Here is a 12,916-nt window from a genome sequence, read left to right on the forward strand (position 1 = left end):
CACACAATGGAGAGGCTCGCCACTAAACACTACAATAAAGGTACAGGCGAGTGTCGTCCTGAGATCATTTGTTGGTGTAGGAAAGTCATGTGTCTTTGCGAAACCATTTATAACGGAGATGTTGGCACAGGCAGGTGTGTGAGGAGCAGACTGGTGCACCTTTAACTTATTTGTGTGTGTGTATGTGTGTCTGCATGTTTTTTTTTTTTTTTTTGTCCTCTCAGGCAGTTAATGTGCTCTATTAATGCAACACACTGGTTTTTTTTTTTAACTATTTAACACGTGTTTAAAAGTTGCCTTCCTATCAAAGTCATTACTTGGATTCTATTACATTATTTTTGGTACATTTCAACAAAAATCATATATAGCTTGTATTATATGTAAACATGAACGAGTGTCTCATGAATGTTAGTTTCCTTGTTTCTTCTGAAACAAAACCTTACTGGATTTTCGCGGTATGTTTCTGAAATTTCTTTTATGGTTCACGCTAAATGGCACTCTCCGCAACAATGGTTTGATTATGTTCTACAGGATATGATAAGAATAAAAGAGAAAAAAACTAATGAATGAAGCGGTAAAAAATTTGAAAGTAAATGATTTAAAGCAATCATAGTGAATGTATGAAAAACACTTAAGAAGCATTTTATATCAACAGGTATTTTTGTGTGAAACTTTTTTAATGCAGAAGCAAACGCCAGCATAGAAAGGAATGTGTTTGAAAAAATAATAGAAAATTCCTTTACCTCTGATATCACGATATTAGAAACTTGCTGTGTATAAGCGAGGGAAAGGAAGAGTGTCGAGACGGCAAAACCTCGTGCTAAGTTTATCGTCGTCTGTATTCACCGTTAACCGAAACTTATAATTGGTCTGAACAGTTGCAAGTGCTCAAGGCTGTGTATTATTTCTAGAACATAAGGAAAAAAAGACACCAATTACATATATATACTAGACAATTTATTTACAGATAAAAAATAAATCATTACCCAATAAAGTGTAGATAAATAGACACCTGAAAAAAAGATAAGTCGATTGTAATGAAGTGTAATAAATTTTGTGTGGCTGAGACTCAAGTAACAGGTTCGCTGCTGCAACAAGAGAGCATAATTTATAATCCTTACCAATTTGCAGCAAGTACCGCCTGCGATGGGTGGCTTTAGTCTCTCACTCCCTCAAACGCTCCCCACGACTGTTGAAGGGGAACCTTACACTGGGAGACGCATTAGCCTTCGTAAAAATAAAACCATTAAAGGTAAAACTTTTGCAATAATTACCGCATCAGAACCCCCGATAATTGCTCCGCTGGCCGCAGGGAGCAGGGGAGGCGGCGAGGAGACTCAGAGAAAGAGGAAACACGGCTTTACGTCCTCGTGCCACAGGAGTGATGCGGCTCGTGAATATCAAAGATTAAGGTTGTGAGAAGCGATCAGTGGTCAACCACAAATTGGAGGTGTATTTGTTTGTATTTATTCCATGCTCGGGACGCGAATCAATAGGGATGCTCCGGGGGAAGGTCGCTGTGAATGAATGTATTTTCTATATCAGCATTCCTCTGGTCTGAGGCTCCAGGCTACAGTGGCAAATTGTGTGTGTGTGTGTGTGTGTGTGTGTGTGTGTGTGTGTGTGTGTGTGTGTGTGTGTGTGTGTGTGTGTGTGTGTGTGTGTGTGTGTGTGTGTGTGTGTGTGTGTCAGTTGATAAGGAAGTACCAATGCAGGCTCACCTTTCCATAGGTATTCCCACTCGCGGTAAACTGAGAACTTATTATCACTGGAGATCAATGAATCAATGTCGCTTTCTAAATTAACTCCGACAGTTCAGCAGAGCCAAGAGGGAGGTCCGTACCGTAACACGATTGTCGACCAACACGTTCTTTTGTTGACGGGTTAAATACAGGTCGCATTTCGTGCATGAGGCGCGTGGCGGACACCAGCAAGGCAGCAAGGGAGAGTGTGTCGGGAGATGCTACTCATGGGGATGGCCTGAACTACATTTCTACTGTGTGTGTGTGTGTGTGTGTGTGTGTGTGTGTGTGTGTGTGTGTGTGTGTGTGTGTGTGTGTGTGTGTGTGTGTGTGTGTGTGTGTGTGTGTGTGTGTGTGTGTGTGTGAGAGTGAGAGAGAGAGAGAGAGAGAGAGAGAGAGAGAGAGAGAGAGAGAGAGAGAGAGAGAGAGAGAGAGAGAGAGAATTTAATCTACATAGATAATACAGAAATGTTCTCATATCTTACTTTACTTTTGCTTTTTCAAACGAGAAAAAAAAAATTATCCCTCAACGTAAACCTATATTCATGTAAGTATTTTTCACTACTTTATCGGATTACAATTGATACGTAAACCCTCCAACTAAAAATATGAAAAAGTGTATTTATAACAAGACCAATGCTATTTAAAGGCATATCAAGGGCTTTTACTGCAGGCGGCCCAAATAAACCAGAGAGGAGGATACATCGCTGTAGAAAGGATGGGAACGCCCCTTGGAAGCTGTCCTAAGAAGACCTGGAAGTGGAGAGACGTGTAGGTGGCGAGATTACATAGATCAACATTACTCTGGTATGAGAATTGATATGTGCACGTGAAAAGGGCGTGGGAAGCAGAAATAAGAGCAGAGTGAAAGAGAGTTGTCATTACAGGGAGCGAGCGTAGCGAGGTATAACTACGTATATAGTCGTTACATTACTGGGCAGGATGCACCGGCAACTATACAAGGAAAGGGTGTGGCGGGCAGCGATGGAGTGCCTGGTGGGGAAAGCGTGGGAAAAGGGAAGGATGAGAGAGGCGATGGTTTGAAGAATATATCGTAGAGTGTGTTAGTCCTCTGAGTTCTGTTGGCACATGCAATTTCATTCTCAGCATCTCTAGTTTTACTAATCAAATATTAAATTCCAAGTTCTAGAATACTTCAATCGATATTCCATGAAACCTTTTGCGTAAGTTTACTCTCAAAATCCGCATCTAGACTCGTAAAACACTATAATACTAAAAATCTGTACCACTTACAAGATTAAGCGAAACACTAGCCGACTGAATAACAACTGGGGGCCTGTTGAGCTGTTAGGTCAATGTATGCGGATCCTGGAATGTTTTCACGTAGACCACAGCAGGAAGTCACTTTTATAAAGGGAGCTGAAAATATTTCTTTCAGCAAATGGAACTCTACTTTTACCTCCGGGGCCTGATTCCATTAGAAAAGCACTTGAAGGAATAGAAAAAAATATTTTTGTGCTTGTTTTCATTATCAATACAATTTCTGTAAATCATTAATATCATCATTATTATTATCATTACCATCATTAGTATCTTTACTATTTTCATTATTATCATTACTTCGACTTTTTTGGCTCATGTTCTACACATTAATTAAAGCTATTTATTGTCAGTGTGTTCACCATTCTTTCTATTCTTTCCCAAGAAGTTTGACTTCAAATGGGCTCTCTCAAATAATTATGATTATTTTGTAATTATGTACATATATGTGGGGTAATAAAATGATTGAAATATTTCATATGCTTTATCTTAAGCAGTTTCTTTCTTTTCTTTTCTGTTCCGTTTTGTTTCTTTCTTTCTGCATTCTTTAGCATGCAATCCATCACGTACCACAAACAGTTTCACTTCCTCTGAAAGATTTATATCATAATTATCTCTACGATATATGAAACTTGAAAAAAATGTACTCCCAATGAAATAGATAAAAAGATATAGAAACCATCAAGTTAACGTCTACCTACTTTTTATCAAGTATATCCATGTAACGAATCTTCATACCAGTGCAACGAGTCACAACCTATCCAGGATTAAACACTAAGATTATCCACATCGATATAAACCTCTAACAAGCAGTGGGCGAGCGATCTTGCGACATAAAAGCATATCACATAATGGGTAAATACAGGTTTTACAAGATATTGTAAGAAGGGCATTACTGAGTGGCACATAATACTAGTGGTTACTGCGATCAGTCATATCACTTACTTCACCGAGCTCAGAGAGGCCAATCAGATAGACCATTCCGTGTTATTATTTTCATTTCGAATGTTATAATAGTTACCAGTAAAACTTTGAGTACGCCAACTGAAAGAAAACACGTTTCAAGATTATCTAATATAAAACATGTTATACCTCAAGCACAATCGAATGGTAGAATGAAAAAGCTAAAGAGAGAACGTTAAGAGGAAAAATGTAGTATTAAAAACATTCGTGTGTGTGTGTGTGTGTGTGTGTGTGTGTGTGTGTGTGTGTGTGTGTGTGTGTGTGTGTGTGTGTGTGTGTGTGTGTGTGTGTGTGTGTTCCTGTGTTTCATTTTTTTCACCTTATCTTTTATATTCTTATTCCTCTATCCACTTGTCTGTCTTTACCGATACCATGCCCATTTGTTATGCCTGTCTGCATATATGTAAGTGTACCACAAAGGTCGTTTCCTAAGTCACGATTCATAAGTCACATTCCACTAAACAATTATAGATTTTGCACTATAAACATACATGAAAACGAATATACAAATAAATAATCAGGTGATACCAATCCTATACAAGATAAAGGAAAAACTGAGTTACCTCCATCTATCATGCTCGAAATATTGAGACAGATAACAAGAATTACAATAGGTATTTAAACCTAAGAATTTCTATTTATCAACTGCCTTAATTTTTTACTTGATGGCGCGGTGGACAGAACACGCCTCCACTACATCGGCAGGTGGAGGTAAGAAAGAAAGGCCGGAAACACAGACTTCCTGGTCACTTTTCATCTTTACAGCTGTGTGTTTGTATGTATGTATGTATGTATGTCTCTCTCTCTCTCTCTCTCTCTCTCTCTCTCTCTCTCTCTCTCTCTCATTTTGTCTTGTCACCATTGGACTAACAATTTCTTCCTACTACATATTTTACTTCTTTTGGTGTCCGGCACTGCAGTAACTTTCTGATGCCTAATCCTGTCCATGGAAGGTGTTGCAATATAACAACAAGATATATCAGTAACTAGATACCTCCACACAAGAATCACCGATATAAAAAAAAATAAACAACATAAAAGTTAAAATCAAATATTCCTTCTTCACACACACACACACACACACACACACACACACACACACACACACACACACACACACACACACACACACCGCGTAGTGTAGTGGTTAGCACGCTCGACTCACAATCGAGAGGCCCGGGTTAGAGTCTCGGAAAGCGGCGAGGGAAATGGGCAAGCCTCTTAATGTGTGGCCCCTGTTCACCTAGCAGTAAATAGGTACGGGATGTAACTCGAGGGGTTGTGGCCTCGCTTTCCCGGTGTGTGGAGTGTGTTGTGGTCTCCGTAATGGGGAAGACTGGCTGGGTGACCAGGAGGCGACCGAGGTGAATTACACACACACACACACACACACACACACACACACACACACACACACACACACACACACACACACAATGTTCATAAAACATCATCCTCGAGAGTCTGTCGAGGCGGCAAACAATAACTGACCAAGGATTCACACATATTTACTAGCAGTCACACAAGACCATGCAGTTCGCTGACACATCGAATCTAATATCATTCGCCACACTTGAACTTCATGGCAATTTATAGTATATCACACAATGAATTTCATTTGTAAAATATTAACAAATATTGTTTATATTATATTTTAAGTGTTGTGATTTCAGAGACACTTTCACAGCTCTATATCTGTAACACCAACAGTGGAAATACTCATACGAGTATAATATGTAAATATATTTAAGTTAAGAATCATCAGGTGTTTTTACAGTCCATGCACTTTCTACACAGTCTGAGAGAGGTGACAAAGAAAACACAGGGAGAATAAATCCATTTACTGTGCAAACATTTGCTCGTTGATGATGATTCAGCTACTGGACGAGTCGTAAGGCACTCAGGAATAACTTACTATAGTGTGTAAACACTGCTTTCATCAATGTACCTAGGGCTAAATATCACTAATTAGATACGGACATTACCATATCTCAAACTATGTGTGTTGCATATGTACAGTTTATAATTCAATAAATATTATGTGATGAATATAAAGCAACCTGTGTCCTGGAGACCTAAAGTATAAATAGTATAGTTCACGTGTTACTTGTGTGCGACTCGAGACTCACTTTCTCGGTCTGGACTAGAATAGCAACCTGTTAAGGAAGAGGCAGTGAACGAGTAAAGGATAAATAACTGAAAGATCTTACTATGAACACATACGGACACATTTTATCCTGCGGTATCCCGAGACAGGTCTGAACAGGACAGTATAATCCTCGTGAGGGAAAAAAATAGTGTTGTGCATGAAAATCATCACTGATTGGTATTTCAGTAAGTCCTTCACTGACTGACGTGCCTCCGATGCAATTTCTTCACTATCACTCGGATAAGAAGCAGCTTACATATCCGACATACACATTTTCTCAAGAGTTGGGTGACTCTTTTACATATTCAGTGTGATAGGAAAATGGATACATAACATGGATATTTGAACTAAACAATGCTATCATTCATAAAACTTCCCATATCTCTCTCTCTCTCTCTCTCTCTCTCTCTCTCTCTCTCTCTCTGTACAGACACACACACACACACACACACACACACACACACACACACACACACACACACACACACACACACACACACACACACACACACACACACACACACACACACACACACACACACACACACACACACACACACACACACACCAGGGATAACTCATCATAAATAAATCATCCCTTTTCCTGTCTGCTTCCTGCCTCACAGCACCACCCTCACCCTTCACTCCGCCTCAGTCACTATGGATGAATGTTGTGTTGCCACCAAGCTAGCGCCTCCAACAGGTCCTGCTCCTCTCGCCCATACGACTTTCCATCAATATTTTCAGTTTTAATCACACCCACACCTAAGGAAGACGAGGGCGTGACGTTGGGCGGAGAAGGATGCTTGTCTAGAAAGGAGTGGGCGGGAGACTGGCTACCCTCAGAGTCGGTGGGAGAAGTCCTGAAGAAAGTTCCGGTGACACTGTCATATCTGTGTGAAAGAAAGAACCTATTACTGACATTCTGGAGCCTACTGTAAACTCTCCTTTGCCATTATGTTCCAATTCTTGCTGGACGCTCCACTTACTGTCCCCATGACCTTGACGGTAGATCAATATCGAGACCAACCGGAAACACGAACGGCCCTTGGTTGGGACTCGCGTACCTGAGAGACACTGGAGACTGGAAGGTCTCGTCGGCCACTGGGAGCTTGAGGATATGCGGCTCTATGGCGTGTGGAGGCTGCAGGAACACCTGGGTTTGTTGTTGCTGCAGCTGCTGGTGGTGGTGATGGTGGAAGCTGTGGACGGCAGAGACCGGAGAAGGGCCCGGCATCTGGGAGGGAGGGTCACTGTCCAGCAGCAGCTGCAGACCCCGAATGTAGTCAACGGCACAGCGCAAAGTTTCCACCTTGCTCATCTTCTTTTTCCTTGCAGCCTGAGGGACGTGCTGCCTTAGGAGAGCAAACCCTTGGGATACCTAAATAAGACAATTAAGAAAAACATTTAAATTAGGAAATTTAACAGGTACCTTGTGGCTCTAAAAATAACTTGTTTGAGAAGGATATTAAGAAAATAAAGGTGTTTGACCCTTGATAGGCGAACCGACGAATGACATATCTACAACTAATGTTTTAGTATTTCAGCATAAAGATTCAATATCGTTTACACGAACCCTCTGCTAATTATTTATCGAATACCGTCTCTGCATACATATAACATAGTAAGCCGTATACACAAGACCGGAAACAGTAACGTCGTAATACACGAAATACTGCAAAATATGTTTGGTGAGACAAAGCGCAGCGGAGAGAAACGTGACGGAGAGACGAGGCACAGGGGACTGGACCACCTTCCCGTCCTTTTGTCTGGACCAGCCTTGACCTTCTTCCCTGACGAGGTTTGGAGGGAGGGAGAGGGGGAAAGGAGGGAAAGAAGGAAGTCAGGAGCGGAAAAAAGAGAGAAAGGAAGAGAAGGCCATGGAATGAAGGAAGTGTAAAGGTCCGAGAAGAAAGTAGTTGCAATAATGATAAGTCTCCAAATGGAGAAGAAAAATAGAAAAGAAAACTACAGACCAAGATATCTGAGGAAAGATTCAGACGATGTACAAACAACTAGATGAAAAAGAGTACAGGAGGAAAATAAAGGGAGTCAGAGGCAGGAACAGTTTCATGAAGTTTGTTAGATATTTCATTATATCAAGAAAAATCAGCTTTTCGAACTATACAGTAATACAGTAAAAGTGCTTCGTGTCGACGATATTTTACAGACATGATATATACGAATGGATTCTTTATGTGTGTGCTCAAGAGAAATGTAACGTCTTGATAGAGCTTGGTAGTGTCAGGCTGCATACAGAACCAAGAGTTACACAGTTCAGTAACAAGTACCGTGCTGCAGTCTCTAACTACGCATTTTTTTTATCACTTTGCATTGCATAGCTATAAAAATAATAATACGCGTTCTAACATACACGCACCCACCCACACCCGCATCCACATCCACACACACACACACACACACACACACACAAACGCATAACTCGCACATGAACAGCATTTATGGGTGAAATTATATAAATTACTAACAATTATAGGCAGTAATCAGACAGGACTTCCTTCTCAGACCATTGCAGTAATTCTGGACAATGATTATTGACGTTAACGAATAGTTCTACCGTCAAGAAAAGACTATTCCATTCTCTTTTTTTCTCTTATGTCAACTACTTTACACCAATAAATTATCTATCTCGTTAATTATATTACAAAAAATCTAAACATATACGTGAATAAGTAGCATAAGAGTAATAGAGTGAGGTACTCCATTATCCAATAGCGTGCGCAAATCGCCCTTTTCTCATCCGATAACGCCGGGTAGGATTAAGCCACTAATCCCGAGAAGAGGAGATAACAGAAGGTAGCACGGCAGGATCCAGTGGGGGAGCAAGGCTCTCACCCCTGACGGCAGCTGTGGCGAGATGGAGAGAAGCGGAGCGATCGATACCCGCCGGAGAACTGTTGCTCCCCCGCCCGTCCAGATGGAAGAGGGCGAGGCGGCAACACTGGGCCAGCATCACTATGGAGCGGCCAACACAAAGCTTTGTCGTGCTAAGCTGTAGCAGAGAGGGAGGAACTATCTTCAGGGCATGGAGGAGTGTCGTCATATGTAAGGGCGAGATGCTTGCACCCGTGCTGTTTTAAATGTTCCAGTTATATCATGTTGGTCTGGTCACGTATGCCGCCGTTTCGTAATCAAAATGAAAAACATGACAACATTGGATTAAGTCCATAAAATTATAGGTCAGAAAGGGAAAATCAAGATAGCAATTGCAAATACTCATGAAGGTAAAGTATATAGATATAGGAATAAAGGATGTATCATATCTTGGTGTAATAAGATAAACACAACTGATAAGCTAAATATTTCATATCAGTTTCAAATATTAAGAAAACTATGTTATATAATTGGACTTGGAAATAAAAAAATATATTATTTGATCGCTACAGAATTAATTAAACTGATCAGTATGTATTTCATGTCAATTCTGAATATTTACAAAAGTCACCATTGCTCACCTGCTTGACTCTATTGCGTTCCCTTGCGTTCCTCCTCGACACGGGCACAGGCGCATCGGAATCACTGTAATTAATCCTTCTGCGACACTTCACTGGCGAAATACTGGAGGCGGAGGCAGAGGAGGGCGAGGCGGCCGACGTAGAGAGAGTAGAGGAACCCGCGGAGGGAGTTCTGACGAAGGTGCTGAGAGACTGGGGAGAGCGATGAGCTAAACGAGAGGCAGCTATAGAAACTTTGGGTGTGGGGGAAGGTCTGATGGCCAGTAGAGGTTTCAGAGGAGACTTTGCCGTGAGGGACGAAGACGAGATCACGACTGACTTGGGGCTGCTCGTCTGTAGCTTCTGGTTCACTCTTCCTGTCGAGTCCTTACTGCTGTTTGTTGTTCTGGTGATAGCGTTCGACGTAATCTTCCCGAGAGTGCTGGTGATCGCCTTGCTGGTCATGGAAGAAGTTTTGCTTGTGCCGAGAATGTTGGGCGTATTGGAAGGCTTCAGTACCTCAGGTTTTACTGGGCTGCGCACCTCCACCTTGATGGACCGTTGCATGATCGCCACCTCCCGCGACATTGCTTTTCCTCTACTATTAGGACCACCACCTCCGCCACTGGTTGCTGTCACTGGCCTCTCCTTTCCCTTCCTCTCACATACTTCTAAGATAAACACGTCCTCAAAACACTCGTAGTATCACTCGCAGATAAGGATTCAATTTTGTCACGTTGCTTGACCTTAACACTTCAAAATTTATCGCTGATATTCAAGGTTTCAGCGCACCACTGTATCTCTCCTGCTGTGGCGGTAACGAAATGCGTCTGCGCGTGCCGGGGCTGAAAGACCTACGCGCGTGCATTTGCACCACCCACCTTCCGTTAGACTCCCAATCAAACTTCCTCCCGCCAAATATTAGACCAATGGGAAGACCGAGAAGCCCGGAAGCCCCGCCCAAGCACACGTGCGGCTCGTGCCGTAGGTAGCCTGTGTTCGGATGGCACGTGCCGCAGCTGAAAACAGTTCTTTGTTGATCACTTTCGTCTTGGGTACTCCAGCGTGACCCTCAGAGACGTTAACAACGTTAACAAACCACATGCAAGCGTGATGAGTAGTTACATGTGAGGGAGAAGAGCGCCCGGAGGTTTGGGGAGCAATCTCTTGGTTCACTTGAATTTAGAGTGAGCGCGGCACAGCTGCTGCTGGTTTGAACGGTCGTAATCCTCCCGAGTTGCCACCGAGTGTTATTACAATTTCAATCTATCAACCAAAATACCACACACGTAAACGGTAATATGTTGTGTTAGCCACTGGTTGTAATAAGAATTCCTTCTTCCTCCAGACCATACTCTCCTGACGAAGGAACGCTGACAGAGTTCCTGAGATTCTGTCACGTTAGCGACAGTCTCATACAAAGGAATGTAGCAGCAATTCATTGGATTACGATAAATACCAGGCGCTACGACAACGGCACAAAAAAAAAGAAAAAAAAAGAAAACTCCTAAACAGCTGTCACGCTGTCCACGCCTCTAAGGTTGTTGTTGTGCGGGTCAGACGGATTACATAATTACATTACTGAATGTGAGAGAGAGAGAGAGAGAGAGAGAGAGAGAGAGAGAGAGAGAGAGAGAATGGAGTGGTGGAGAACATATACATTATATGGCAATATCATTCTCATCTAGTTAATGACGTTATTCAAATACTCTTCCATTAACTGTGTTCCAGTCCGTGACAACACCACCACACGCCGATCAAGCAGTGAACGCTACTTTCTGACACGTCCATCCGTCTCGCTGTAGACCGTTCCTTCCTGATTGAACAGAGGCACCAATAATCTGCAGGATCTCGAGAAACGCAGCAAAGAATTCCAGTTTGGGCATAAAAAGTCTCACTCTATGCAAGGGGAGTAGGCGAGGACAGTGAGCACAGGTAGAGATGGAAGGGCGGTGAAAGCACCCTATGGCATATGGTGTTAATATATTAATAGCTTACGACGGACACGCCCTTTGGGATCTCCACTGCTTCATGATACTGTAACGGCTGGCTCTCTCTCTCTCTCTCTCTCTCTCTCTCTCTCTCTCTCGTGTGTGGGGGATGTTCTTTCTCCTTTTTCCCACTCCTGGTCCTGCATAGCTTTGGTCTAGTTTACGACAATAATAAAACACACGACCGATAGCCACGATAACGACCTTAAAGATCATTTGTCAGGATAATTAAACACACTTGAGACAATAAAGATTTAAAACCACGATTCCTTTCCAGACAACATGTAGGTACAGCCGCAGGACAGTGCTGAGAGGAGGAGGAGGAAGAGGAGGAGGGAGTGTTATCCTGCGGCCAAGGCAAAGGAAGGGACGACACAGCCCAAGGAAAGGTGAGACGTACTGGGAAACACACCCTTAATGAAGATCTCAGGTACGCCAAGTCCTAAGGTAAGACCCGAGTGCTTCGTTCTAAAAAGGGACATCTGAGTCTCCTTCCTCCCTTCTCTCTCTCTCTCTCTCTCTCTCTCTCTCTCTCTCTCTCTCTCTGGGAAAACAAAAAAAGAAATGGTAGTGGTTAAACTTAAGGGATAGAGTCGTGTGAGTATTCCTTCTCTTACCCTCGCCATAAACAATACTGCAGGTTTACTTTCCAGAATCAGTAATTTGGAAGATTGATGAGCTGATGGCTACTTTTCCTCCTAATACGGGTTGGGAGGCTTGGAGGGACGGGACAGAGTGCAGGATGACGAAGGGACAAGATTGGGGTGGGGGATGGAGCCCAGGGAGGGGATGAGAGAGAGGCAAGGCGCGTGGAGGCCTGATGTGGGTGAGGCGGCAGTGAGAGACGGTTGGGTGGATATTCCATCATTGGGGGAAAAAAAAGCCATTGTGAGTGACATCAATGGGAGTGTTTGCGTAGGCGTCTGTTTCCTCCCTCCCTACCTTCCTCTCCTCCCACCACGCTCTCCTCACTCCACTCGGTCCTCTCCTCTCTCCCCTCTCCCTCTCCCTCTTTCTCTCCTTCTCCTCCTCCTCTTCCTCTCCCTCTCCCTCTCCCTCTCCCTCTCTCCCATTCTGTCCCACATAGCCTTGTGCGGTCCTTCCACTTCCCGTCTCTCTCTCTCTCTCTCTCTCTCTCTCTCTCTCTCTCTCTCTCTCTCTCTCTCTCCAATTAGGTGATAACTGGTCGTAACTTAACTAATGGTCACGAAATGGGAGGGATAAAAAAAGTGAAGGAGCAGGAGAAGGTGGACGATAAGGAAGAAAAAATAGAAAGGTTGGTTGAAAAGATAAAGGAAGGAGAGAAAGAAAACAAGAAAAAAATAAGATAATGGG

At 42.8% G+C, this 12,916-nt stretch overlaps 1 protein-coding gene across 1 annotated transcript; it reads right to left on the bottom strand.

Moving 5' to 3' along the window:
• Nucleotides 1-5,813: 5,813 nt before the first annotated feature.
• Nucleotides 5,814-10,761, bottom strand: LOC123505061. The gene is made up of 3 exons (XM_045256089.1): nucleotides 9,612-10,761; nucleotides 7,203-7,516; nucleotides 5,814-7,028 (listed from the first exon to the last, which is right to left on the bottom strand). Exons 1-3 carry the CDS (start codon nucleotides 10,176-10,178, stop codon nucleotides 6,794-6,796), a joined length of 1,116 nt encoding a protein of 371 aa, XP_045112024.1. The 5' UTR covers nucleotides 10,179-10,761; the 3' UTR covers nucleotides 5,814-6,793.
• Nucleotides 10,762-12,916: the final 2,155 nt, after the last annotated feature.

Source organism: Portunus trituberculatus, chromosome 17 (genome assembly GCF_017591435.1).
Source record: "Portunus trituberculatus isolate SZX2019 chromosome 17, ASM1759143v1, whole genome shotgun sequence".
Taxonomy (NCBI): domain Eukaryota; kingdom Metazoa; phylum Arthropoda; class Malacostraca; order Decapoda; family Portunidae; genus Portunus; species Portunus trituberculatus.